Genomic DNA, 27,663 nt, shown 5'->3' with positions numbered 1-27,663 from the left:
CAGGGCCGGGACTGGAACAGTGCCCTGGGCGGTAGTTCCGGCTCCCTCTGGCGGTCCTCCAGGGCACCCGCGCTCCCCCAGCCCAGCCGCGCTTGGGCCTCAGGTCTTCCCGTAGTACACAGTTCCGCCCCTTCGAATTCTGCAAGATTCCGTCTCCCGGCCCTCTTCTCTCAGCCAATCATCGCGGGCTTGGGATAACGGGGGGCGGGGCTCTCACGAGACCGGCAGCACCATCAGTCTCTGACATGAGGGTGGGCTGGGATAGACAGCCCTCTCATCCAATAGGAGTAAATCCAGAGTCCGACGCGAGCCAATGGGGCCGGGAGGTGGGGTTCGGTCGTCTTAGAAGGGACTCAGGGGATTGTCGCCGCTATCCCGGCGTCGGACGTGTGGGACAGCTGCCTGAGTCCTCCGGTGCAGTGTTCGCTGCTGCCATGAGCTATACAGGTGGGCCCGCAGGGTTGGGGTCGGGCTTCGGGTGGGGAGGGACAGGGACGTGCCAGAGCCGCACCGCGCTCGCCCGCACCTCCCCAGGGGCCTGGACGCTGCCCTCTCTGCGGTCACAAAATGGCGCCGCGGGTCCGTCGCCTCAGGTTCGCCCCGCTCACGCCTTGGCGCCTCAGTTCTTTGTGCTCCGGGCCTCGCGTCCGGCTCCCGGCCGCCCAAGGTCTTGGCCTTTGTCGCCTATCCGAAGGCCCCGGCTTGAGCGTCTGCGTTCTCTGAGCCCCTCACCTCCGGCCTAGGTCCGGTCTCCTCGGATCTAGGGACCTCAGGTCGCCCTTCCTCAGGCCTTAACCCTTCAGATCGGGCAGCGGGCTGGGCTGCCGTCGCCATTGCCGCAGCCTACCCCGCACAGTTTCCCTGCAAAATGCCGCAGCTACGCACCCCCCAGCCCCTTTGCCTGCCCCAGGCTGGGAGAGGCGCCAGGCCCCAGGGCGATGAGCGAGGGAACCTTGGGCCCAGGGGGCTGAGGCTGAGCCTGAGCCTTGAGAGGAATGGCCGGCTTTTCCATTAATTCATTCACCATCTGTCAGAGTCATCGCGTCAGGTGCTGAACAGGCCCTGGGAAATTGACAGGAAATCCTCAAGCAGCTTATGGGCGGACCTTAACAGGAAAACCAATGGATGTAGGATATCCTCCGCGCTCAGTAAGCCGAGGGGCTTGCTCGTTTGCGGGGGTGGGGTGGGGGTGGTTGGGGTCAACGTAAAGAGGTGACGTTTGAGCAGAGGCCTGAATGGAGTGAGGGAGTTAAGGATATCTGGCCCGCGGTGCCGTCGGCATGAAGACCCAGGAGCAGAAGCCGCTTGGCTTGTTAGGAGATCAGCTAGCGAGGCCAGTGGGATTTGAGCAGAGGGAAGGGTGGATGAGCAGATCGGAGAGGGGGCCCTGGGCTATGCTCGGACGGTTGTGAATTATCCGGGGGAATCTGAAAGGCCGCCCGGGTTTGCCTTGGCAGTAACACATGAAGCTTCTCAGCCGGGAGCCATAGACTAGGCCTCCCCTTCGACGGGGGTATTAGGCTCGAGCAAGTATGGTTGCTGGGTAACCTGCATTCTCCTTGGAATGTTCGGGACTGACAATGATACTGGATCCTCCTCTGGTGCTGTTCCGTAGGCTGTTTTATGTTAGCCTCAGCGAAGAAGTAGTGCCAGGGGTCCCTCCTCTGGCCCCCAGCTGAGGAGCTTCGCAAGAACCCTAGTTTTTCAAGCAACCATCCCTTAGCCCAGTGGTTCTCAACCAGGGGTGATTCTGCCCTCCTGCCCCCACCCTCCAGTACATTTGGCATTGTTTGCAGTGTTTCTGGTTGTCATATCTGGGAGTGGAGTTGTTACCATCATTCAGTGGATAGAGGCCAGGAATGCTGCTAAACATCCTATAATGCACAGGGCGGCCCCCACCACAGTAAATTATCCAGCCGGGAATATCAGTAGTTCCAAGGTTGGACAGCCTTGCCCCAGCCTTTGTGTGGCTTTCCTGGTTCAGGAGAAAAGTCAGTAGGGTTGTTGCTGCCATCTCTGGAATTGAGATGTAATCCTTTTCACCAGGTCTTACCAAGAACTCGAAGACGGTTTGTTGGTTTTTAGAGACAGGACTGCTAAAAAAAAAACAGAAGATGAATGGTTGGGTGCTGTGAAGTAGCTTAATAATGGAGCATTTAGATTTATAGACAAGGAGACTAGAGTTAGGGAGGTCACTAACGGCCAGGTCTGAATTTCAACTCCAGATCTTGTAGGCTTTAATTCTTGGCTCACTGAGGGAACCAAGGTAATGAGATAATGATTACTTTTTCCTTGATCTTGATCAACTAAAAACCATAGCAGCTTTATAATGTGAGTCTTTCCCTTTTAAGAAGCAGACCACTAAAGTAAAAAAACATTTTAAGTCACATTTCAAACAATTTCTTTGCCTTTAAGAAGGAGTCTGGAGGCCTTGAAGCAAATGTTACCATTATTTTCAAGCATAGGAGGTGATTAAAATAATTTATCTTTTTGATAACTTGTCCAGCTTTTGAACCTAGTTACTTTACGTGTACTTCCCCTCTCTGGCACTGAGGGGAACGATGGGAGCAATGGAAAAATAGGACAGAAAAATCTAAAATCAGGCCTTCAAACACTACCAAACCTTTTATAAGAACATTGATTTCGGGGCGCCTGGGTGGCTCAGTCGTTAAGCGTCTGCCTTCAGCTCAGGTCATGATGCCAGGATCCTGGGATCGAGCCCCCATAGGGCTCCCTGCTCAGCAGGAAGCCTGCTTCTCCCTCTCCCACTCCCCCTGCTTGTGTTCCCTCTCTCGCTGTGTCTCTCTCTGTCAAATAAATAAAATCTTAAAAAATAAAAATAAAAGAACATTGATTTCACACAGTTTGTGTTGGGAGTGTGTAAGGGGTTTAGCTGAATGGTTCTGGCTTGGGATCTCTCGGGTTACATTTTGGTTGTCACTTGGGACTGTAGGCATCTGCAGGCTTGATCGGGACTAAAGGATCCACCTCCAGGATGACTCAAACTCACATGGCTGGCGAGTTGATGCTAGCTGTTGGTTCCTCACCATGTGGGCCTCTCCACAGGCCTGTTAGAGGGTCCTTACAACATGGTGGCTGGTTGCCCCCAGAGTGAATGATCTAAAAGAGAGCAAGGCAGAAGCCTTGAAAGTCCTACTCAGTCATTTCTGCAATCTTACTGGTTACACTGGCAACCTGTATTAGTTTGGGAAGGGACAGCAATTTTAGGAAGCAATAATCAGTAGAGGCCATCTGGGAGGCTGGTTACCACCAGATGGTAGAGGTTGGAGTCAATCTAATCTCATTCCAGTTGTCCTCTAGTTTTTATCACTTTCTGTCATTTCTTCAAAGAATCCCCTTTCAAAAAAAGAAGGAAAGGAATAAAATTGAGAAGCTTTGTGTATTTTTTTTTAAAGATTTTATTTATTTGACAGAGACAGCGAGAGAGGGAACACAAGTAGCAGGCAGAGGGAGAGGGAGAAGCAGGCTTCCCACTGAGCAGGGAGCCCGATGCGGGGCTCCATCCCAGGACCCTGGGATCATGACCCGAGCCGAAGGCAGACGCTTAACAACTGAGCCACCCGGCGCCCCAGCTTTGTGTATTTTTTTTTTTAAAGATTTTATTTATTTATTTGACAGAGAGAGACACAGCGAGAGAGGGAACACAAGCAGGGGGAGCAGGAGAGGGAGAAGCAGGCTTCCTGCCGAGCAGGGAGCCCAATGCGGGGCTCAATCCCAGGACCCTGGGATCATGACCTGAGCTGAAGGCAGACGCTTAACGACTGAGCCACCCAGGCGCCCCAGCTTTGTGTATTTTTGAGTGAAAAAGGTGTCACAGTCTAACCAAGAGGGAGGGAGGGATTATGGTGTGTAATTATCATAAATCCATGGTCTGACCCTTAGCTTTCTAGGGCCAAACACTTATTTTATTTTTTCACCCAGAGCTGTTCAGGGTGGTAAATCAAACCAAGAAGAGAAGGGTTTACAAGCCAGATAAGAATTTATTCATAATTGAAGCATAACTTGCTAAAGAAGATCCCGCTCTGGAGACAGTACTGTGCAAAAAGATGTTAACATGGGGAGGACAGAACTAGAGCGGAGGTTGCCATTGACCTCTGAAGGTTTGGGGGATTATGTTTCCTTTTTCCCAGGGAAGAAGGAGGGCCCCTCTCCCTTGAATAGACATAGATGCTTTGCTCTGCAGCTTTCATACTATGTTCCAGTTAGTATTCCTGTCAGGGTGTGATGGTTCCAGCTCCAGCTGCAGTATGTTTAAACCATGTTACCTGAAGTCTGGAACCATTTTGCTGGTGGCTATATTGCTGAACAGACAGGTTTCCGGAAGCTAGTTAAACAAACTGGAGAAGGTAGGTGTAGGGTATTAATTTTTACACTGTGGGGCTTCCCCACAAGTGAACCGTCCAAAACATGCTTTCAGTGTTTCTTGTGGACATTGTTTAGGAGGTAGGCATCTTGGGAAGGTCCTCGGTCCCTGGAGGGAATCCACTGTAACTTACCCTCCTTAATTAGGGAAGGTAAAAAAAGGTTAGCGTGGATACTTTTGCCTTTCTCCTTCCCCAGCACCAAGTCTCAATTCCCTTCTCTGGGAAGTAAAGATAAAGTGTGGGTCCACTGATCTTTACTTGAAACCCTTGGAGCTGGGTATATTTTGGAATTCTAGCTTGAGAGAAGGACATTCCACAACACCCCCACTGGGGTCTGGGGCAGCACCCTGTAATTAAATGCATTTTTTCTATACTAGGTTGGGTAAAGAAAAATTGTAATTGTCCTCACAGGTCAGTTTTGTCCCACAATGACTGTTGGCACCACATATGAGGAGAACACTTGGTTTTCAGACTTTTTGGACTTGGGAACTGCAGGGTAAGGGATCTTGGCCCTGTTCCCTTTGTTGGCTGCGATGAGGATGAAATAAAATAATGCAGATAAGGCTCTTAGCACCCTGCAGGGGAAACACTTGTTCAGTGTTGGCTTTTGTTGTGGTCATCTTTGTTGCTATGGTCCTAAAAGATGAGCTAGAGAGACTGTCAACATGTAACTGCCTACTCCAGGGGAGGCACTTGGTGTATGCTTTCGTTGTAAAAAAGAAAAAAAAGGGGGGGCTATTAAAGGTACTAGCTTTAATTTTTAGGTCATGAATTGGCTCTGATGAGAATAGGCAAATATTGCCTCTTATGGTAGCCATCGTAGTTCCAGTGCTAAGGGTAAATCTTTTAAAAATAATGTTTGTAAATGTAATTTTAAAGATAGTGTCAGGATTCGTCATTTAAGAGCAATAGTTTCTGATAGAGGTTCAAGTTTTCCTTATTTAGTACTAATTCATCTTAAGTCAGGAAATAGTTTGGGGGACACCTGGGTGGCTCAGTAGTCAGTTGAGTGTCTGCCTTCGGCTCAGGTCATAATCCTCAGGTCCTGGGATGGAGCCCCGAGTCGGGCTCCTTGCTCAGCAGGGAGCCTGCTTCTCCCTCTCCCTCTGATGCTCCCCTTGCTTGTACACACACACTCTGGCATATAAATAAAATCTTAAAAAAAAAAAAAGTTGAGAAAGTAGGAAATAATATGCATACTCTGCATAACATTGTTCGGTAAAAACATGCTCACCCCAAGTAATTGCATTTTATACACATTTTTTAATGGGAAAACTAAAAAATACAGAGCAGTTTTGGTTTCAGATCTGGGGGAAGGGAAGGGGTAATATTTGCCTTAACATTGTTCAGAACCAACCCCCATCCTTGTTTGAATTGGAGGCAGCTCACCTTTTGGTCATTTGATAAATAAGTATTTTCCTCATTTAACTGAATAATTTGGGCACTCATTTATCGAAACTGAATACTGGTTTAAAATGTCTGAACATTTTTATCCAGTTCTTCTGGTGTAGCAAGTTAAATATAGCCTGCCTTTTCATTAGCTAATATGTTCTGGAGGTATAATTAAAGTGTTGAGAAGCTAGAGTGTTTGGAGGCTTTCCACTGTGGGGGCGGGCGGTGGCCTGCCAGCCAGTCTACACTGAAGGGTAGTCTTAGGTTATCTCCATGTGGCTTGTTTTGGGAAATTAACCACACTGTGCATATATTTAGGCTTTGTCCAGGGATCTGAAACCACTTTGCAGTCGACATACTCAGACACAAGCGCTCAGCCCACCTGTGATTATGGTAAGTGTGGGCCCTTGGGAACCAGAGGGTGACTGCTCTGCCTTCTAGTGGCAGAGCAGCCTCGTGTCTTCTCAGTTGCCGTTGATTCTGCTCTCACTGTCTTGCTTGTCCAAATGCAGTCTTGTGTAAAACAGTGTGGTGGGCTGTTAGAATAGCTAGTGCTTCCCTTGGAGGCAGTAATGGGAAAGATGTCTGCTTACGGAGTAAGCTGGAGTTCTTGGAGCTGTAAATGATTGGTTCCTTTGACCCTGTAACATGTTGTTAGAAGTGCATATGGTCTGTGACAAAGGTCTGGCTTCACAAAATCCCCTTGAGGGCCTGGGAAGGAGAGTAGCCAATCAAAGTCCAAAGGATTGGTCTGATCAGAAACCTAGCCATCAGTTTAGCTTCAGGGTAGTGTGTGGGACCTGTATGAAAGAGAAGCTGCCTGTCTGAATCTAGCAGGGGTTTTAGAGACAGTCAGACCATCTCAAGCCAGCGGGCTCCTCACACAGGGTTGAAGGAAAATGTCCAATCAATTTCTCAGTCATCAGACATACTAAATCTCTAATTCAGAAATAGCCACTCGACAGAATCCGTAGATGTTCTCTTGGTATGCTCTGGCAACCCCTAACTGCCAATAAATGCTGGACTTCCTGTGGTCTGTGACCATAGATGTCTGAGAAGGAGCCCTCTTTGGAATTAATAAAGATAATGCTTTGCTTGCTGAGGTGGGTAGCTTGTTGTACTACTAGGATCTGGGGAGACACTGAACCTACATTGTGACACTGCCTCAAAAGTCACTGAATACATGGACATAAACTCCCTGAAGTATTAGCAGCCAGTCCCAGGGGGAGAAGGAGACTTAAAATGTTTCGAAATTGAGTAAGGAGGTATCAGGTGTTTCCTAAATGAGGAGAAACTTGGTGTGTATGGCTTCCGTATCTTCCCTATCTGCCTCACCCCTTTTAATCAAACAGTAGTCCCAGATTGCACAGCTTTTTTGAATTCTTTTCCCTCTGGTTTACATAGTCTCGGTACGAGCATTTTAGCAGATGCACCGTTTGCAAATCTTTTCTCCCAGTCTGTGGAGTCTTTCTCTTGTCAGTAGTGTCTTTCAATCAGCAATAATTGGGCCTTGGATAAACCTCATTGGCTACGATACTGCCAATGAAGTCCTATTTATCAGTCTTCTCTTTAATATATGGTGATTTGGGGGTCGCATCTAAGAAATTTTTGCCTAGGGGTGCCTGGGTGGCTCAGTAGGTTAAGCGTCTGCCTTTGGCTCCTGGCAAGATCCCAGGGTCCTGGGATTGAGCCCCCATGTCAGACCCCCTGCTCGGCGGAGAGCCTGCTTCTCCCTCTCCCTTTGCCACTCCCCCTGCTTGTGTGTGCTTGGTCGCTCACTCTCTCTCTCTCTCTCTTTCTCTCTCAGGTAAATAAATAAATAAAATCTTTATGAAAAAGGAAAGAAAGAAGGAAATTTTTGCCTAACCCAAGGTCACCAAGATTGTCTTCTGAGTTTTCTTTTAGGTGCTTCCTAGTTTTATGTTTTCCATCTGTTCTGTAATCTATTTTTAGTTAGTATTTCTACAAGGTATACAGTGTAGGTCAAGATTCTTTTTTAACTTCGTTGAAAATCAATTGAACCTATATGTGTGGGTCTGTTTCTGGACTCAAATTCTGTTCTGGTCATCTGTGTATCTGAATTTCCTCCAGTACCAGTCCGTCTTGATTACTACATAATGAGTCATGAAATCAGTTAATTCAAGTCCTCCAGTTTTATTCTTTTTCCAGAATTGACTTGGATATTTTAGTTCTTTTCTTTTTGCATATAAATTTTAGAATCAGTTTGCCAATTTCTGTAAGAATTCCTGCTGAGATTTTGAGTCCAATGGCCTTGAATCTATAGATTCGTTTGGGAGAATTAACATGCTAACGACATTAAGTGTGCCAATCCATGAATACAATGTCATTTGATTTATTTAGATCTTTGATTTCTTTCATTAGTGTTTTGTAGTTTTCAAAACACAGATCCTGCACATAGTTTGTTATATCTGTACTAAGTATTTCATATTTTTAGTGCCAAGGTAAATGGTATTTTTAAAAACTTTAGTTTCCAGTTGTTCATTGCTAATTTGGAGAAATTGGGTTGATTTTTATATATCGACCTTGTAATAAACCTTGCTAAGCTCACTTATTTTTGTAATTCGTATAGGTTTTTTTATGTAGGCAATTGTGTGAAAGAATAAAAATGGTTTTATATTTTCTTCTGGCTTAAATTGCAAGAGCAGTATAACAATATTTAAATTACATTTTGGGGGCGCCTGGGTGGCTCAGTCATTAAGCATCTGCCTTCGGCTCAGGGCATGATCCCAGGGTCCTGGGATCGAGCCCCGCATCGGGCTCCCTGCTCCGCGGGAAGCCTGCTTCTCCCTCTCCCACTCCCCCTGCTTGTGTTCCCTCTCTCGCTGTGTCTCTCTCTATCAAATAAATAAAATCTTTAAAAAATAAATTAATAAATTAATTAATTAATTACATTTTGGAAAATAGTCAACTGCGATCCCACCATTTTAATACTTTCATCCGCATTCCTGTTCTAAGTAGTTGAATAATTTATAGGTGGATAGAATTGTGTATCCTGCTTGATTTGCTTACTGTTAGAAGCATTTCCTTGTACTACATAAGGCTTAATGGATTCTTTTTTGATGCCTGTATGAGGTATGTCACTGAGAAGGTAGGCTATAACTTCCTTGAAGTTGAACATTTACATTGTTTTATACTTTTGTTCTATAAGCGTTGCTTACTGTGAACATCTACTTTTCTTCTGTTTGTTTTTCTCTTGCTAAAAAAAATTACATCCCAGGGCGCCTGGGTGGCTTAGTTGGTTAAGTGTCTGCCTTCGGCTCAGGTCATGATCCCAGGGTACTGGGATCAAGCCCTGCATCGGGCTTCCTGCTCAGCAGGGAGGCTGCTTCTGCCTCTCCCACTACCCCTGCTTGTTCTCTCTCTCTCTCTCTGTGTCAAATAAATAAATAAAATCTTAAAAAAAAATTATGTCCCTAAAATTTCCTATGTCAACACTGGTCTCATCCTCCTCTGGAGGTGGAAGTGAGCTCTGACGTTCTTTTGGAAGGGGCAGGTCTTGGGGACTCCCTAGGCCTCATAATGTAGATAAAGGTTTCCCCTTTGAAGGGACCTGGCTGAGAAGCCTCCTTCAGGGAGTCTGAGTTGCTCTGGGCATAGCAACTAGCACGTGGAGAGTGCTTTCTGAGTCCTGTCTGTCACAGGGCCATCACCTACCTGTCCACTTGTCTGTCCTTGTGTTTACAGTTTAGCGTCCATTCCTGCTTCCTTTCCTTGTACTTCCTTGCTCTGTTCTGGCAGATTTTCAGCAGCTAAAGCCCTGGAGGACCATACACAGGCCTCATAAGCAGAGTCCCAGTGGGTCTGCCTTTGCTTCCCAGTCCTGTCTCCTTTTGAATAGCCAGTGTCCACTGTTCCTGGTGCAAACACCATGTGACCAGGCTCTTGTTAGTTGCTGGGGCTAAGTGTGTATGATTCCTTGGTTGCCTCTGGCAGCCTCTCTTCTTGCCTGTCAGAACTCCTCTTTTGCCACTCGTCTCGTATGTGATTTCCTGCTGCCGGCTGTCCCTTGCTGCTTTCTAGTTAGAAGTGTCTCCTTTAGGGGCACCTGGGTGGCTCAGTCGTTAAGCGTCTGCCTTCGGCTCAGGTCATGATTCCAGGGCCCTGGGATCGAGCCCCGCATCGGGCTCCCTGGTCAGCAGGAAGCCTGCTCCTCCCTCTCCCGCTCCCCCTGCTTGTGTTCCCTCTCTTGCTGTGTCTCTGTCAGTTAAATAAAATCTTTAAAAAAAAAAAGAAAAGAAAAAAGAAGAAGAGTCTCCTTTAACAGACAGTGCTCTGGGCTGCCCAGCACTGCCAGCCACTGCTCTGTGTGCTCATGACGATAGTTGTTAAATAAAGGAATGAATGAGAAGCCTCTGCTTTGACTTCCCCAACCAAGAGGATTTTTGCTTTGTGAGCTCTCTGGAGCCCAAGGTGCATTAAACATAACGGTCATCTGGGGTTCTTTGCTGGTTTCTGACACCTCCCCGTTGTGTTTATGCACTGGATTAAGGAGGAACCCAACTGTAGGACCTACCTCAGCCTGCCCCTGTCCCTCTTTTCAAGTTTATACACTCTTGCTCTCCTGTGACTGGACTCTGTCATTCCTCACGCTGCCATCTCAGAGCTTTGGTCCCTGCCCTGGGATGAGCATGTCTTGTCTGTCTGCAGGGTAGAGATAATAGGGAGTAGGAGACAATTCTGGAGTCTCACCAGAGACACTGGGAAAGTTCTGGTGGACTCCCTTGGGCAGGAACCATGTTTGCTTGACTTGGAATTCCCACTTGGCTTTGCACTTCGTCAGTTCTCATTGGCTTTATGTTTCTGAAGGGATGAATTTTTCTTGTGTGCTGTGATAAAATCCAGAGCATATTTAGTTTATAATCCAGATTATTCTGTCAATAGCATTTCTCAAGCTGGGAATTGTCTTGTCCTTACCTCTGCTAATGTGTTTCAGCATAGCACACTCGAGATTCAAGGGCTTGGTGGCCCTCCCTGTTAAGGCATATACTTGGGGGACTAGGATAGTCCATTTCTCTGTTCCATATGGCTTTTTTTGGGTGATTTGAGTGACATGATTTTCATGGTGGATGTGGGCTCTGTGCTGAACTTCTTGTACAGCGTAGTCTGTGTGAGGCACCAGAAACCATTCTCCTCTTCCTCTGACTGGTGCTTAGCAGGAAGTGGGGATAATCTAATTTTGGCTCCTCAAGGGAGGAGTATGAGAGCCAGATTCCTCAGCTGGCGGTGTTGGCAAGGGGAGGCTCTGGAAGTAGCAGACGGTCAGAGCCACGGAAGTTCAGACACCAGGGCACAGGGTGACCTGGCTTGTTTATGGAGTGCTCTTAAGCTCAAGGCTTCTCAGGGGAGGTTCATTCTTCTGTCACCAGTCAGATACTGGGAATCATCGTCTCTGTGCCTGAATTAAGCTTTTGTTGTATTATAGTCAATTGTAGATGTAATTGCGCTTTTCCTTTTTGTAGGCTATGGAACTTGGAACTCTGGGACAAACAGAGGCAAGTATTCCCATGATTGCTCTCCTCTCCCTTGGGATTGAACTGGTTGTGTGTTTCTGACACTGCCCAGCTTGCCCAGAGTGTATCGGGAGGTGCCTTTGGGGGCCCCGGGGCCAGCTACTCTTTCACAGGAGGTCCTGGGCTGGGACCCACCCAGCAGAATGGCCAGACCCACCCAGCCTCGGGTGGCTAGGGTCCCCAGCTTGTCTCTGTGACAGAAGATGTCCTTGTCTCTCTGTCTGTCTCTGTCTGCCTATCCTCTCCCTATCCCTGCCATCTCTGTCTGTCCGTCTCTGTCTTCCTCCTTGCAGGCTACGAGAACTATGGCTATGGCTACGGCTATGGCCAGGATAACACCACCAACTATGGGTATGGTATGGCCACTTCAAACTCTTGGGAAATGCCTAACTCTGACACAAATGCAAACCCTAGTGCTGCGGGTAGCGCCAGTGCCGATTCCGTTTTGTCCAGAATTAACCAGCGCTTAGATCTGGTGCCACACTTGGAGACAGACATGATACAAGGAGGCGTGTACGGCTCAGGCGGAGAAAGGTGAGTAGCTGTCTGCCCAGGGCTGTGGCTCTGCCGGGGCGCCTGCTGCCTGCCTGCACCTCCCTCTCTGACCCGCCTCCTGTGTTGTCTTCCTGTCTCATTGCTTTACTGCTGGGGCTCCCAGAGACTGCTCAGGGTCTGCTGTGCTTCCCTTCTCCGGCCCAGGCCCCCTCCCTGCCCTTTGCAATTGCCTGGTGGCCAGTCTCTCCCCCAGCCTGTAGGGGGAGGAACGAGCCCCGACTGGGCCAGCTTCCCTCAGGACCGGAGTGTGAAGTGGCCCCTCCATCTGGAGACAGCCATTTGGAGTTCTCATGAGACTTTGTATCCCACATGGTGTCAGGGCAGGACAGATTGGGCTGGGCATGAAGCAGGGCGGTGAGCCTTTGGGGCTGACCACAGCGAGCTGGGCTGTCCCCACATAAGAGACAGAGCAGATGTGGATACTTCCAGGCCACTCTTCTGAGCCTGACAAAGGTGTGCCTGTTGGGCCTCAAAAGTGCCTTTGTGAGGAACTGTTGTCATCCTCATTCTTGAAACACAAGAGGTCACACTCCTTGCCTGAAGGCACCCAGGAGTAGGTGGTGGAACTGGGCCTGCCTCCTAGATGTGCCCTATTCCGCAGCATCATGCTGTGTTTGTCTCTCACTTTCTAAACTGGTGCTGGCTCAGAGGTCCTTGTACCCTAGTGAGAGGCTTCAGTGAGGAGGGCACATGTTGGCGTGGAGTATCCTAATGGCTCCAGCTGACAGATGGGAGGAGAGCAGAGAGTAAGGAGGGGTCGAGCCAGGCACTGGTGGGTTCGGGTGAGGCCCCAGGGCCACTGGGGGCAGAGGCTGCCAAAGGGACTTGCACGCATTGGCTCTGTAGCACGCAAAAAGGGTGGGGGGGGATCCCCAGACATACCCCATGCCCTTGTGCTTGGCAGCCACTGTGCTTGGAGCTGAGGCTGCTTAAGGCAGAAGGGGCTTGGCTTTTGGCTCAGTGGCTGTGTGGACCCTGTCGCTGCTGGTGCCAGCTGCCCGTGGACTTTCTTGCTACAGCCTAGAACTGGGGAGCAGGGGTGAGGGAGGGCTGACAACTGGGTAGTGCTGGCTGCTTCTGCCACAGCTGCTGGCACTTCTTGGCTGCCCAGGTTTGCCGGAGGGGCCTCTGTGCCTGTGAGATGTGTGGGGTTAGGGACTGGGGTATGTGGGCTGCACCCACTGTTAGAAGAGCTTTCTGTGGCATTCTCTTTCTCCCAGGAGGGAGGTTTGGCCTGCCTTCCCAGTTGCTGTGGAGGGTTTGATCCCACAAGGTTGATGTGATAGAGCTTTTTCTCTAGTCCCTTGGCAGAATCACAGTGACTTTCCTGGGAAACACTCTCCACTTTGTCTCCCTTCTCCTTTTGGATGGTGAGGGCCTTTGGAGGATTGGAAGTTCCCTCAGCCAAAAGGGATGAGACCAGCACAGTGTTTCCCATGGGCATCATCAGTCCTTTTGGACAAGTATTTGTGTGCCTGACTGCCGCATACCACAGGACGCCGGGGTGCTTGGTTCTGCCCCCTAGGAATAGCCTTGGGCATTGTGGCTACCACAAATATGTACATGCTTCCAAAGGGCTAAGGGCTGCAGGGTGTCTCTGCCCCTATCTGAGACCTACTCCATCCCGTTGTCAGTTTTTCTTTGGGTCCCCTAGCTGGTGCAGAGGCTCCTGAGAGGCCTTCTTATTGGCATTCCTGAACATTGAGCCTCTCTGACAGGGTGGCGTAGGTGCTGGAGTAGGACTTCCTGTCCCCAGGACAGGGAGCTTTGGGGAAAGGCAGAAACAGTAGGCTCCACCCAAGGGTAATGGGACCTGAGGGCATCCCTGATGCTTGCCACCTGCTTCTGCAGATATGATTCCTATGAGGCCTGTGACTCGAGGGCCATTCTGAGCGAGCGCGACCTATACCGGTCAGGCTACGACTATGGCGAACTTGACCCCGAGATGGAAATGGCCTACGAGGGCCAATACGATGCCTACCGCGACCAGTTCCGCATGCGTGGCGGCGACACCTTTGGCCCACGGGCTCAGGGCTGGGCCCGGGACTCCAGGAGTGGCCGGCCGATGGCCTCGGGCTATGGGCGCATGTGGGAAGACCCCATGGGGGCCCGGGGCCAGTGCATGCCTGGTGCCTCCCGGCTGCCCTCCCTCTTCTCCCAGAACATCATCCCCGAGTACAGCATGTTCCAGGGCATGCGTGGCGGGGGCACCTTCCCAGGTGGCTCCCGCTTTGGCTTCGGGTTTGGCAATGGCATGAAGCAGATGAGGCGGACCTGGAAGACCTGGACCACGGCCGACTTCCGGGTGAGTGGAGAAGGCCATCCCTCCCGGCCCCTGACTGGGTGGAGCGAGGAGCGAGGAGCATGGAGCCACCTGCCCTGACCCAGCTCCCTCTTTCCAACCCAGACCAAGAAGAAGAAGAGAAAGCAGTGTGGCAGTCCCGATGAGCCAGACAGCAAAGCCACCCGGACGGACTGCTCAGACAACAGTGATTCAGACAACGGTGAGCTGGGCACTGGCCTGCTGCTCCCTGCCCCCCCACCCTGTGGGGCTCCTGGGCTGAGTTTGTCTCTTCATACTTTTCAGATGAGGGCACTGAGGGGGAGGCCGCAGAGGGCACTGAAGGCACCGAGGCTGTGGAGAAGGGCTCCAGAGCAGTAAGTGGCTGGGCTCTGTGCATTGTCAGCAGGTGGGGCCTGTGAAGAGCGGGCTGGCTGAGCCCCTGTGCCTCAGAGCAGGGCTCTCCACGGGGGCCACAGGCCATCCTGATCATGCACGTGTGAACAGCACAAGGGAGGTGGAGGTCTGGTGGAGAGAGCACAGGCTGTAAGCAGGCCGTCCAGCCGGAGGCCGGGCTTCTTTACCAGGAAATGGTAGAATGAGCCCCTCTGTGCAAGGGCTGCTGCGGGGTTGTGAGGCTTTTGGCTTAGTGCCTGGCACTTAGCAGGGCCTTGTCATTCAGAGCCATTATAAACAACTGTACACGCTTTAACATGGGGTTTTGAAATGGTGTCCTAGGAAGGAGAAGACGAAGAGGGAAAAGAAGAAGGCAAAGAAGAAAGCAAAGAGGATGCAGAAAAGGGTGAGTCTTCTGAGTGGCCTGGATGCCGGGGAGACTCTTCCAGGCGCTCACAGTTGGAGGGATCCAGCCGAGGGCAGGGTTGTGACAGAAATGTGGACGGCATTGGTTTTATCTTCCGGTGGGGGCAGCAAGCAAAAGAGTTGGGGGGAACCTCAGGCATACTCCCTGCCCTCGGTCCTTCAGTAGTGCACAGTTCCAAGTCCTCAGTGGCTGGTATCTGAGCTGGGACCTTCGGTGCAGTTTTTACGGCTCTGGTTTGCGTGTCCTCTCCCTTAGCGCCTCTCCAGCCCCTGTTGGGAGTCCGTGTCCCCCTACCTGAGTGATGAGCGCCAGCAGGTACCTAACAGTAAATCCAGCCTCAGCCCACTGTTGCCGCGGTGCGCCGTGGGGGGGTGGGCTGAGCCCTGTGAGCTTTCGGGTCTTTACCTCTGGGGGCTGCACTTAGGCCTCAGCCGTGGCCTCCCTGCATCCTGCTACCTGGCCCCTCTGAACTTGTGCCAGTGTCCCCACCGAGACAGCTTCTGTTTGCCTTCCAGCCTCCCTGTGGCCCTCTGCAGAGTATGGGTGTTCTGGAGAGCGGTGGGGTCAGCCTGTGTCCTCCCCTCTTCGGGACCTAGGCCCAAAATGGTTCCCTGCCCAGCCCAGGGTGCCCAGCCCTGCTCATGGCCGGAGTCCTTGTTCGAACGGCTGTTCTCAGAATGGACTGTCTGGAGTAGAAGGCGGGTGATCCAGCCGGAGGCCCCAGGGCCTGCCCTGACCTGGTGGAACCAAGCCAGTGACTGTACTCCTCTATTTCTACAGGGGCCCTGAGCACCCAGGATGATAGTGGCCAGATCAAGCGCAAGTTGCAGGCAGGCAAGAAGAGCCAGGACAAGCAGAAAAAGCGGCAGCGAGACCGCATGGTGGAAAGGTAACCGGCTTCCCTCCACTCCTTTGCCTCTGCCTCACTCTGGGGCTGCCGCCTGGAGAGCAGGGCCATAGCTCTGCCGCCTCGCCGCCCTCTGGCCTCCCTCGGGAGCTGCCACCTGCTCGGCCGTGCATGGACCCTGCTTCCCGCCAGGCCCAGCTCCCAAGGCCTGACTCGTTCCCTGCCCCACTGCGGCCGCCTGGCGACCGCTAGCGTCTTTGACCTGAGACCCGACACTGCTCGGCACCGTTGCCCAGAAGCTCCAGCGCTAGGTCACTCGGCGCACGAGCCCCGAGGTGCACTGGGGGCCTGATGCCCCTGCGGGAGGGGGCCAGCTCATCAGAGACTCAAGGTCCAAGGCGCCTGTGCCACCCCAGCTAGCTGCCAAGAGGCCGCCGTCGCGCCCAGGAGAGATGGCAGCACCTGTGGGCTGTGGCAGCCTCGGGCCTGCCCTCTGCCCTGCCCGCCGGCCCTGTCAGGCCGGGCCTGTCTGCGGCTGAGGCCTTCACGCCCCTTGGTCGGGTCTGTCTGCCCTCAGGGCTCCCGCACTGGCGCTTGCCTCCTCCTCCGCCTCAGACTCTTGCTCTTGCTGGACCTTCCTCAGCCTCGCCGGCGCCCGGCCCCTGGGCTCTCCAGACAAAGCTGACCCCGTGGCCCAGATAAGGACGTCCGGCAGAGGTAGGGACCCGCCCCGAGGCCTCGGTGGCGGCTGGCCTCCTCCGCCCCTTGCCACGGCGGCCTGCTCCAGCCCAGGCCCCAGACCCCGGGCTTCTGCTGTGGACACCAGGCCCAGACAGAGCACCTCGCTCAGGTGACTCCAGGCTGCCCTCTGGCAGGCCAGGCGGGCGTCCTCCTTCCAGCTCAGACTGGTCTCTTCTTGGAAGAGGAAGATGAGGCAGCAGGAGCCCAGGCCTGCTTGCCTCCCATCCCTCCCGACACCACCCCCAAGCATTCTGAGCAGAGGATGGGCTGGGCCTTTCAGTCCCCCAGACCCAGAAGGAAGATGCAGCACCTTTTCGGGCCCTGCCTCGGGACTGCGTACTCCAGTCTGCACCTCAGGGCCACCTGGCTCACGCCAGGGCATCCTTCCTTCCGGTCCCCAGCTGGGCCAAGTGCACACGCTCGTGCCCAGCCTTGGTAGAGAGGCCCACCGGCAGCCTTCCAGCGACTCCTTGCCTGTTGCAGCAGCTGCTGCCTCGGGTTTCAGCCTCCTGTCTGGGAAGGAAGAGCTCCTCCCCTGCCCCCCCATGTTGCAGTAACTGCAGCCTGCAGACTTTCTGTCCCTTTCTACTCCCGACCCCACTGGTCCCAGCCTGTCCCCCTGCTGGGACCGCACTTCAGAGGCCCGTGAGCAAGGCCTGTTTCAGGGCTCGCAGCTGGGTTGGGTGAGGCGGCAGCACTGCTCCCTGGGACCCTCGAGGCCTCAGCCCCTCGTTTCTTTCCTGTGGCAGGATCCAGTTTGTGTGTTCTCTCTGCAAATACCGGACCTTCTACGAGGAGGAGATGGCCAGCCACCTTGATAGCAAGTTCCACAAGGAGCACTTTAAATACGTAGGCACCAAGCTCCCCAAGCAGACAGCCGACTTTCTGCAGGTGAGCCTTGGAGCAGCAGGACGGCTGCTCTTAGCTTCTCAGACCCCTTGGAACATAGAGCAGCCCGCACAAACCTTGGTATCTCCTTGGTATCTTCGGCAGGAGTATGTCACCAATAAGACCAAGAAGACAGAGGAACTCCGGAAAACCGTGGAGGACCTTGATGGTCTGATTCAGCAGATCTACAGAGACCAGGATCTAACCCAAGGTGAGGAGGTTCCATCCCACTCCAACCAGGCAGAGACTCAGCCTGCCCTCCTCTGGTTCTCAGAGTGGGGTCACAACACCCCTCTGTTCCCCCAGGGAGGGTCAGTGAGAACAGCCTCAGGCCCACGTGGAAATGGCAGGGCGAGGTGAGGAGCTGGTCTGGTGTTTTCCCTAAACTGCTGGGTCTGTCTCAGGCACCTGGAGCCGGTGGTGACCCTCCTTCTCCCCTCTGCAGAAATTGCCATGGAGCATTTTGTGAAGAAGGTGGAGGCAGCCCACTGTGCAGCCTGTGACCTCTTCATTCCCATGCAGTTTGGGATCATCCAGAAGCACCTCAAGACCATGGATCACAACCGCAACCGCAGGGTGAGTGGCCACCAGTGCCCTTCCGCCGTCCTGTGGGTGGACTTGTGGGGAGGTCCTGGGGTTATAACCTCTGCTTGCCCGTGAGGAACTGCAGGAGATGTGGCGGGGCAGGCAGATGTAGACTTTTCTGGCAGTGTAATCAGTGCAGCTGCAGGGAGAGGGGAGGGGAACGGGGACTCTGCTGTTAGAGCTGGACCTTTAAGGCTATGGGATATGGGGACCTCCGTGTGCATAGGGGCCACAAGCCAGAAGAGATTCAGAAACCCAAGAGGAAGTGTACATTGTGCGTGTTGCTGGAGGAGGGGTTCATGAGGGCTGGGCTGAGGGGCTGGGCTCACTCCTATAGGCAGCAGTTTTTAAGTCCGGCACTAATAGGATTAGAGTTGGTGTGGCACCTGGTGTGGAGGGAGACGGACGGGGGGGCGGTGGGGGGCACACGAGGAACTGCTGCAGTACCAAGATACAGGAGTATCTTGGGATACTCCATTTTGGGAGTGATGAGAAAGGCTGGGCAGAAGGACTGTTTAAGGAAGTGAACAGGAGTCTGGGATGTCTCGGGCTTCTGGCTTGGGTAACTAGGTAGACAGAGCTGCTGCTAAGATAACGGGGTAGGGATATGGTACAGGGAAAGGGGTGAGTCTGGCAAGAAAGTGAACAAATTCAGTCTTGTTTTCCACTGTATCCTCAGTGCCTAGCACACAAGCCAGAGGAGGTGTTTTTTGATTGAGGGGGTGACCTGCTGGGCTGAAGGTGGCTGTTAGAGGTCTGCTCTGGGGGGGGGGGGGGGGGGGGGGGGGGGGGGGCGGGGCGCTGCTGTGCAATAGGGAGAGAGCTTGAGAGTTCCAGGACCAGGTCTGGGCCAGGAGAGGCTTGACTGCCACCACCCTGGAGGAGGCAGAGGGGATTTATGTACATATGATGGCAGCCAGGGGGAGCATAGGAAATAGCATTTCTCAACGTTTTTCCACGGCCATCAAATTCATCTCTGGTCTTTCTTGCTGCACTGATTCTCAACAGTAGGATGGGGGTAGGTGGTGGAGGAGATCCTGTGGGGATCTTGCCAACACCAGGTTCTGGAACTGGGATCTGATAAGGCTGTTGGAAGAGAGCAGACTGCAGTGCATGATATTAAAATGTGGGAAATCTAGGTGAAATGAGTGATAGCCAGTAAAACATAAACTCAAATTGATCTTAGAAGTTTAAAAAAAAGAAAAAGCCATAGCTGCTAATAAAGGGGTACAGAAGGGTGGGGAAAGACGGAAGATACTTAGAAATTAGCACTAGACATTGTTGATTTATAGAGATTTGAGTATAATTTAAATACTGTATTTTTAGAGATTCCAGACTGTAGGAATGAATGGAAAGCTTCTAATTATTATTTTTGGTCACAGCTTTATTGAGATATAATTCATATAGCATACAATTCACCCATTTAAGCTCCATAGTGCAGTGGTTTTTAGTATATTACAGTTGTGCAGCCATCAGCACAATCAGTTATAAAACATTTTTTTTTTTTTAAAGATTTTATTTATTTATTTGACAGAGAGAGACACAGCGAGAGAAGGAACACAAGCAGGGGGAGTGGGAGAGGGAGAAGCAGGCTTCCTGCTGAGCAGGGAGCCCGATGCGGGCCTCGATCCCAGGACCCCGGGATCATGACCTGAGCCGAAGGCAGACGTTTAACGACTGAGCCACCCAGGCGCCCAGTTATAGAACATTTTTATCACCTCAGAAAGAAAAGATAAATTTATCATGTGCCTTTTAGCTATCGCTCCCTAACCCCCCTGCCATGTTTCCCTGGCCTTAAGCAACCACTAACCTATTGTCTGTCTCTGTATATTTGCTCATTCTGGGCATTTCACGTATATGGAGTCATGTAATACGTGGTCTTCTGTGATCAGCTTCTTCCACTCAACATAATGTTTTCAGGGTGTATCCAGGTAGCATGTGTCAGAACTTCATTCCTTCGTATGGCCTAATCATATTCTCTTGCATAGATATACCACATTTGGTCTATCAATTCATTAATTTGGGCATTTGGATTGTTTTCACCTTTTGGCTATTATGAATTATGCTATTACAAGCATTTGAACATTTGTGTACAGGTTTTTGTGTGGGCATATGTTTTTATTTCTCTTGGGTACATATCTAAGAGCAGAATGTCTAGGTCCAATAGTAACTCTTTAACTTCTTGAGGAACAGCTGGATGTTTTCCAGAGTGGCTGCACCATTTTATATTCCCATCAGCAGTAGTGTGCAGGTTCTGATTTCTCCACACCTCTCTAGCACTGATTATAGGACTTTCTGATTCTAACCCTCCTAGTGGGTGTGAAGTGGTATCCACTGTTTATTTATTTATTTTTTAAAGATCTTATTTATTTGAAAGAGAGAATGAGCGGTGGGGAGGGGCAGAGGAGAGAGAGAAGCAGACTCCCCACCTAGCAGGAAACCCGATGTGGGGCTTGATTCCAGGACTCTGGGATCACGACCCGAACTGAAGGCAGATGCTTAACGAACTGAGCCACCCAGGCACCCCTATTTTTTATTTGGATTTCCCTAATGACAGTGATGTTGAGCATCTTTTAATGGGTTTGTTGGCCATTTGTCTATGTCCTTGGAAGTTGGAGAATGTCTATTCAGATCCTGTGTTTATTAATTGTATGGTCTTCTTGAGTTAAAGAGTTTTTTATATATTCTAGGGGCGCCTGGCTGGCTCACTTGGTTAAATGTCCGACTCCTGGTCTGGTTTCAGCTCAGGTCATGATCTCAGGGTCATGAGATCAAGCCCCCCCCATGTTGGGCTCCGCACTCAGTGCGAGTCGGCTTGAGATTCTCTCCCTATCCCTCTTTCTCTTCCCCCTCTCCCCCACTCTCACTCCTGTGCTCTCTTAAATAAATAAATAAATAAATAAATAAAATCTTTAAAAAAGAGGTTTTTTTATATATTCTAGATACAAATCCTTTATCAGACCTACACTTTACAAACATTTTCTCCCAATCTGTGGGTTGATTTCTCACCTTGATGTGTCTATAGCACAAAAGTTTCATTTTGACGAAGACCAGTTATTTATTTTGTTGGCTTGTGCTTGGGGTGTCATGGCTAAGAATCCATTGTTAAATCCAGGGTCACAAAGATTTATCCTTGTGTTTCTCATAAGAATTTTATAAGTTTTAGCTCTTTTAATTTGGATCTTTTGATTCCATCTCTTTTTTAATCCAGTTTGACTATCTTTTGATTAGATTGCTTAATCCATTCACATTTAATGTTACTACTGAGATTATCAGATTTACATCTCTTGTTCTATTCCCCCTTTACTGGTTTTTTGTTTTTTTTTATTTTTTAGTGTAACATTTTAATTTCCTTAATGATTTTTTTTGTGTGCTACATTCTTTGGGGGGGGCATCATTTTCTGAGTGGTTTCTCTAGGCCTTATACATATTAACTTCTCAGAATCTTTTTCAGATATAATAACTTAATTTCAGTGGGATTGAGTTACTCCTATATAGTTCTCTCTACATAGAAGGTTGTTGTGTTATTACTGTTGTACGTAGTATTTTATCTGTATGTTATAATCCCAGTAACACAAAGGCAATAGTATAATACAGTATCATGACTACTTTATGTAATTTTATGTCTTTTAAGGAAGCTTACAGAAGAAATGAGAGCAATTACACATTTCTAGTTTTTGTTATATTAGCCTTCTTATTTCTCATTTTTGGTTCTCTTCATTTGAGTTTTACCTGTGGATTTAAGTTACCATCTGTAGTCACTTCCTTATTAGTTCAATACAGCTTTAGTCCCCCCACTTTCTTTGTGCCATTATTGTTAAACTTGTTATATTTCTATATGTTATAGGCCAGACAGTACAAGTGTGTCTGTGTGTCTCTGTGTGTGTATATATTGCTTTGTACTTCTTTTCAGTCAGTTGAGAAGACAAGCAAAGAATTACACGTTTATAGTTTCTTTTATAATTATTTTTATTGGTCTTTCACGTGGATTCGCATTACTGTCTGGAGTCACTTGCTTTCAGCCTGATGAACTTCCTTTGGTATTTCTTACAAGGTCTGATGGCAGCAGACTCTCTCAGGTGTTCTTGATTGTGGAATGTCTTTATTTCACCTTTATTTTTGAAAAGATAGCTTTGCTGGGCATAGGAGTCTTGGTTGACACTTTTTTTCTTTGAACATTTTAAATACGTTATTTTGCTGCTTTCTGGCATTGTTTCTCATGAGAAGCCAACCTTTAACCTTATTGGGTTTCCCTTTTAAGTGATAATTCATTTTTCTTTTGCTGCTTTCAACATTTTTCCCTTGTCTTCAGCTTTCAGCATTTTTATTATGATGACTCTTCTTGTGGATCTCTTTGTATTTATTCTACTTGGAGTTTGATGAGCTTGTTGGATGTCTAGATTAAAGTTTTTCACCAGATTTATCAAGTTTGCGTGCATTTTTTTCTTCATATATTTTTTTCTGCTTCTTGTTCCTCTTCTTCCGGTGTTTCCATTATGCATGTGTTGGTTCATCTACTGGTGTCCCAAGGTTGTCTGAGAATATATTTCTTCCTTTGTTCTCTGTTTTTCAGATCATAGCTCTACCAATCTATAGATTCTCTAATTCTTCTGCCAGTTCAAATCTACCATTAAGCCCATCTAGTGAATTTTTCATTTCAGTTATTGTACTTATTTGTCTAGTCAAATTATTTTTTGAAGGCTCTCTCATCCCCACAATGTGAAGCCTTTGCTAGGGTGCCTTGGAGGAGGAAGCCGTGGGCAAGTGCACAGCCACCCTGGGATAACAGTGGTTTTTGACTGGCAGGGTTCTCTTTTTTTCTTTCCCAGACTAAACTTAACTATTATAAACTACACAAATTGTTGGTTGATTGCTGTGTTGTTTTCAGCAATGCCTTGAGGCATTAAATTGCTCTCCAATCTGATCCAATTAAATAAATCCAGGCTCTTTTATACCGATTATTTTTGAGGTCATTGAGAGTTCTGAGCCCTGGAGGCTCTTCTTAGCTGTTTTATTGGTTCTCTCTGGTAACGGGGACAGCTGATGGTTTAGCTTATATTAGTATCAAATCTACCGGTCTCCTTTTAATTGCTTTTCCCCACACCCTCCACTGTTTTGAGAGAGCCCTCTGTCTTGAACTTCCTTACACACTTGTGAATAAAGTAAGTTCCTTTGGGAAGAGATTTGGGAGCTCACTGTTTTAAGGCCTGTCCCTTGGTAAAACCTGGGCCTGGTAGCTTTTCATTACTCAGTGTTTCTTCATTTGCTGTATGTCCTTAGGACCTTTTCCTTTGACTTTAAAGGGTTGTGTTGTTCTATAGTCTTCATCGGTTTCACTAGGGAGTAGGTTCACGTAGATTCTCAAGTTGTCATGCTGGAAGTCTATCTCTGATGTGTTTTTAGCAAGATTTTTAAACCTAATTCCAAAAATCTGATAAGGATAATGCCAAAATGAAACTGTAGATTAGTTTATTATTAAAGAATAAAAGTGTTAAGTATAATATTAGTAATTACCAATCTGGTAGTGATTCAACTGTGTACTACACTATAAGTAAAGTTTGTTTCTGGAATACAAGGATGGTTCAGTAAGAAATTAGCAACAGTATCAGTATGAAATGCTGGAAATGAAAACTTTATATGCAAATAACGTGATTATATTCTTAGAAAAGCTGAATGATTCCAACAAAATGGTCTTTGAATTAACAGAATGTAATAAAGGAGTGGAATTCAAGATAATACCAGAAAGTAATAGCCTTTCTCCATTCTGGTAATACCCAGTTAAAAATGAAAATGGGGAAAAATCTACTCACAGTAACCACAAAGTGTATAAAATAACTAAGAATGTAGATTTAAGAAGAAACGCCAAGGATAGGAAATAAGAATTCAATGAATAGAGGAATAATGGTGTTCTTCATAGGAGGTTTAATAGCAGAACAAAACAAACACTACATCGCCCCATATTAATGTGGACAGTTCATGGGATTCCAGTCATATTCTGGTGAGGGGGACTGGATGAAATTGGTTTAAAGTTTATGTTGTAGAATTAAGTCTAACAACAGCCAAGAAAAAAATTTTTTTTAAGATTGTACTTATTTATTTGACAGAGAGAGACACAGCGAGAGAGGGAACACAAGCAGGGAGAGTGGGAGAGGGAGAAGCAGGCTTCCCACTGAGCAGGGAGCCTGATGTGGGGCTCGATCCCAGGACCCTGGGATCATGACCTGAGCCGAAGGCAGATATCTGCTTAACCAACTGAGCCACCCAGGCGCCCCAACAGTCAAGAAAATTATAGAAACGGTGGTAATTGAGTTCAGGGAGTTGGTTTAGCAGATATAAATTTTTTCAAAGCCACTGCAATTAAAAACAAAAAATGATACTGGCATAGTAATAAAGCAGTGGAACCAGAATAGAGTCTAATGAAAGATGCCAGTATGTTTTGGAACTTAGTAATTGTCAAAGTCAGTACAGGTTCCTTATCTGAAACTCTAGGGCCAGATGTTTTCAAATTAGTTTTTGGATTTCAGAACAGCTACATGGTAATGATCACTAACATCCCTAGTGGGACCTGGGAAAATGACTTGTAGTTGAGCCATCAATAATGCCTCAAATGACTTATGTAAGTGGGATAAATAAAGATGGTATAAAAACACAATGGAGGGACGCGTGGGTGGCTCAGTCGGTTAAGTGGCTGCCTTCGGCTCAGGTTATGATCCCAAGGTCCCGGGATCGAGTCCCACATCAGGCTCCTTGCTCAGCGGGGAGCCTGCTTCTCCCTCTGCTTGTGCTCGCTCTCTCTCTGACCAATAAGTAAATAAAATCTTACAAATATATACATACGTATATACATACATACACAATGGAGCTTAGGAGAAAACTCTTCCTCTGGATTTCAGATTTGTGGAGAAGGGATTATTATAGACCCATATGTCAATTTAATGGAGAAACAATTGTTTATCTCATTAATTTCTGGGACAAAAAGCTGGACCCCTAACCTCCCACCATGTATTAAATTCCAGAAATAATGTGAAAAATAAAAGAGCAAAATTTAGAAGATTGTTTACCTTAAGGTTACAGAAAGCCTTCCTGAGCAAGCCAGGAAACCCAGAGGTCGTGGAGAAGATGACCTCCTAGAATGCTGGGCAGGTGGCCCCATGTGTGTATTAGATCACTCACATTCACTGGTGGGCGGGAAATGCCACAAGAGGCCTCATCCTTCTTTTTTCTTTCCTTCAACCATAAAAGTATCCAACAGTAGTAACACCTGATGCTGCTGAGGAGGCAAAAGGATAAGTACATTGTTTTAATACAGGTGCAGGAAGCCGAGGTACTATAACTTAATACAACTTTTTTGCAGAGTACTGAGGTACCATCACTTTGGGGAACCTGTTGGGTAGCACCAACATGGAAGTATTTAAGTTTATTCTGGTGGTGTTTGGTCCTTGTAGCAAAAATCTTGAAACCATGTAAGTGGGCTTCCCTTGGGAGTTGTGTGTCCATCTCTATGCCTACAAGGGAGGAGGATCATGTGTTGGCAAGTAAGGAGGTGCAGAGGAAATGGTCTGACCTAGCATCCTAATTGTGCATCTTTAACTTGTTTGATTTTGATCATGCATGAGGGCTATCCATATTTTCCCCAAATAGTAGAGAAAATGAGTAAAGAAAGAAAGGTGAATGTGGGAAAAGGGAATCGAAACAGCAAGTGAGGGATGGTGTAAAGAGTTGGCTGGGGTGCAGCAGTAGGGTTCCTGGGGGTGGGTTCCCCCATGCCAACAAAAATGGCTTTTATCATCTTCTTTCAGCTTATGGCTTTACACATACATTATCTTCATAATGATGAAAGTGAGATTTGCCTGTACTTAAACCATTGAGGAAACCACTTAGCATTTCCATGTAAATCCTTCCAGACAAAAAGGCTCTGGCATGTTATGCAAACTGGCCCATCACACACCTTTCTCAGCACACAGGAGGAGATGAGCCCTATTTTTTTTATAAGATTTTATTTATTTGAGAGAGAGAGAGGGCACACAAGCGGTGGGGAGGGGCAGAGGGAGAGGGAGACTCCCCGCTGAGTGCAGAACTCCACACGGGGCTTGATCCTAGGACCAGACCCTGTGAGATCATGACTTGAACTGAAAAGTCAGTCGTCTAACCGATTTAGCCCCAGAGATGAGCCCTATTTGCATGGTGTTCTTTTGAATGTTTTATTTAACTACTTCACAGAACTTTTAGGTGCTTTCCAGTTTTTCACTACTTCAACTATGTGCATGAATGTTTCCAAGTCTTAAACTTAGGCTAGAGTCTTGTAAAGAATTACTGAGACAAATTTTTGAGACACTTTTACTTTTGATACATTTTATCAGACTGCTTCCCAGAAAGTAAGTAAACAGTTGACCCTGTCACCGTCAGGGTAGAACGGTCTCTCTTCACTTTTGCCATTTGGGGTATAATTCTTCATCCTGGGAATTCTATGGGTTAAAAGGAGGTACATCACTTAAATGTACTGTTTGGCATTTGTATTCCTGCTCTTATATCCTCCCTGTTGATCCTAAAGAGTTCCTTGCATATGGGCAGTTGGCTTCTTGTTATGGGTTGCACCTCTGGCTTTTAGGTTTCCTAATTTGTTCACTGTTTGTAGTTTTTACGTAAGCACATCAGATTTCTGCTGTACAGCTGTAAAGACGTATGTCTTTAATCAATTACACACAGTACGTATGGTGTGGAAGAATGGAGCATTCGAGCAAAGATCAGATCAGGTCTTGGCTCCGTGCTTGTAGAGTGGCCCTACGCTTGCACCCAAGGTACACTTGTACACTTTCACCACGTGGTTAGAGTGCTTGGCTGTGCTGAGCTCGGGGCAGGGGGGTTTGGGAGGGCTCCGCAGATCTAGTGGGGTGGGGGAGGGGGGCTTTCTGGCGCCCAGACCGGCCTCTCCAGCCCTACCTGCCTTGCCTGCAGCTCATGATGGAGCAGTCCAAGAAGTCCTCGCTCATGGTGGCCCGCAGCATCCTCAACAACAAAATCATCAGCAAGAAGCTGGAGCGCTACCTGAAGGTGAGGCGCGCCGGCCCCTGGCCTCCGGCCCCCGCGGGTCCTTCCCTCCCTTCAGTGTTCGCCTCCTTCCCCACAGGGTGAGAACCCGTTCACCGATAGCCCCGAGGAGGAGAAGGAACAGGAGGAGGCCGAGGGCGGCGCCCTGGACGAGGGGGCGCTGGTCGAAGCGGCAGGGGGCGCGGAGGGTGCAGAGGGCGCGCCGGCGCAGCCCCCAGTGCCCCCGGAGCCGGCCCCCGGGGCCGCGTCCCCACCACCACCGCCGCCCCCGGAGGAGGAAGAGGAGGAGGCCGTGCCCCTGCTGGGCGGGGCGCTTCAGCGCCAGATCCGCGGTATCCCGGGCCTCGATGTGGAGGCCGACGACGACGAGGAGGGTGGCGGGGGCGCACCGTAACCCGGGCTCCGGGCGGGCAGGACCCGCGTGGCCAAATCTGGAAGCCGAGCCTAATAAAGCTCTTCCCATCCCACTTATTTCTCGTTAGTTTGTTGGTATGCAGCACGGTAAGCGTAGGAAGGAGCGACATGCGCCTCGGCGCGGGACCCAGGAAAGGGTGGGAGTGCGCCTGCGCACTGGCGGCGGGAAGGAA

At 49.0% G+C, this 27,663-nt stretch overlaps 1 protein-coding gene across 2 annotated transcripts; it reads left to right on the top strand.

Moving 5' to 3' along the window:
• Positions 1–333: 333 nt before the first annotated feature.
• On the top strand, positions 334–27,557 carry AKAP8L (A-kinase anchoring protein 8 like). 2 transcript variants are annotated; one of them, XM_032412295.1, is made up of 15 exons: positions 334–447; positions 6,096–6,170; positions 11,258–11,290; positions 11,602–11,659; positions 11,762–11,842; positions 13,715–14,168; positions 14,271–14,367; positions 14,451–14,521; positions 14,883–14,946; positions 15,748–15,856; positions 17,305–17,446; positions 17,549–17,654; positions 17,889–18,019; positions 26,984–27,079; positions 27,156–27,557. In XM_032412295.1, the coding sequence occupies exons 1-15, from the start codon at positions 435–437 to the stop codon at positions 27,468–27,470; spliced, it is 1,845 nt and encodes a 614-aa protein (XP_032268186.1). In that variant the 5' UTR covers positions 334–434; the 3' UTR covers positions 27,471–27,557. The 2 variants fall into 2 exon arrangements, with proteins under 2 accessions (XP_032268186.1, XP_032268185.1); XM_032412294.1 differs by having other exon boundaries at positions 11,602–11,842; positions 27,156–27,556.
• Positions 27,558–27,663: the final 106 nt, after the last annotated feature.

The sequence above is a fragment of the Phoca vitulina genome, unplaced genomic scaffold, assembly GCF_004348235.1.
Source record: "Phoca vitulina isolate PV1807 unplaced genomic scaffold, GSC_HSeal_1.0 scaffold13, whole genome shotgun sequence".
Taxonomy (NCBI): Eukaryota; Metazoa; Chordata; class Mammalia; order Carnivora; family Phocidae; genus Phoca; species Phoca vitulina.
This window is presented reverse-complemented; position numbering and strand designations above follow the sequence as displayed.

Excerpts from the sequence above, each read along its gene's own strand:
- AKAP8L (XM_032412294.1), top strand. Across the intron at positions 14,522-14,882 it reads TGGAGAAGGGCTCCAGAGCA|GAAGGAGAAGACGAAGAGGG; the intron begins GTAAGTGGCTGG and ends ATGGTGTCCTAG. Across the intron at positions 18,020-26,983 it reads ATCACAACCGCAACCGCAGG|CTCATGATGGAGCAGTCCAA; the intron begins GTGAGTGGCCAC and ends CCTTGCCTGCAG.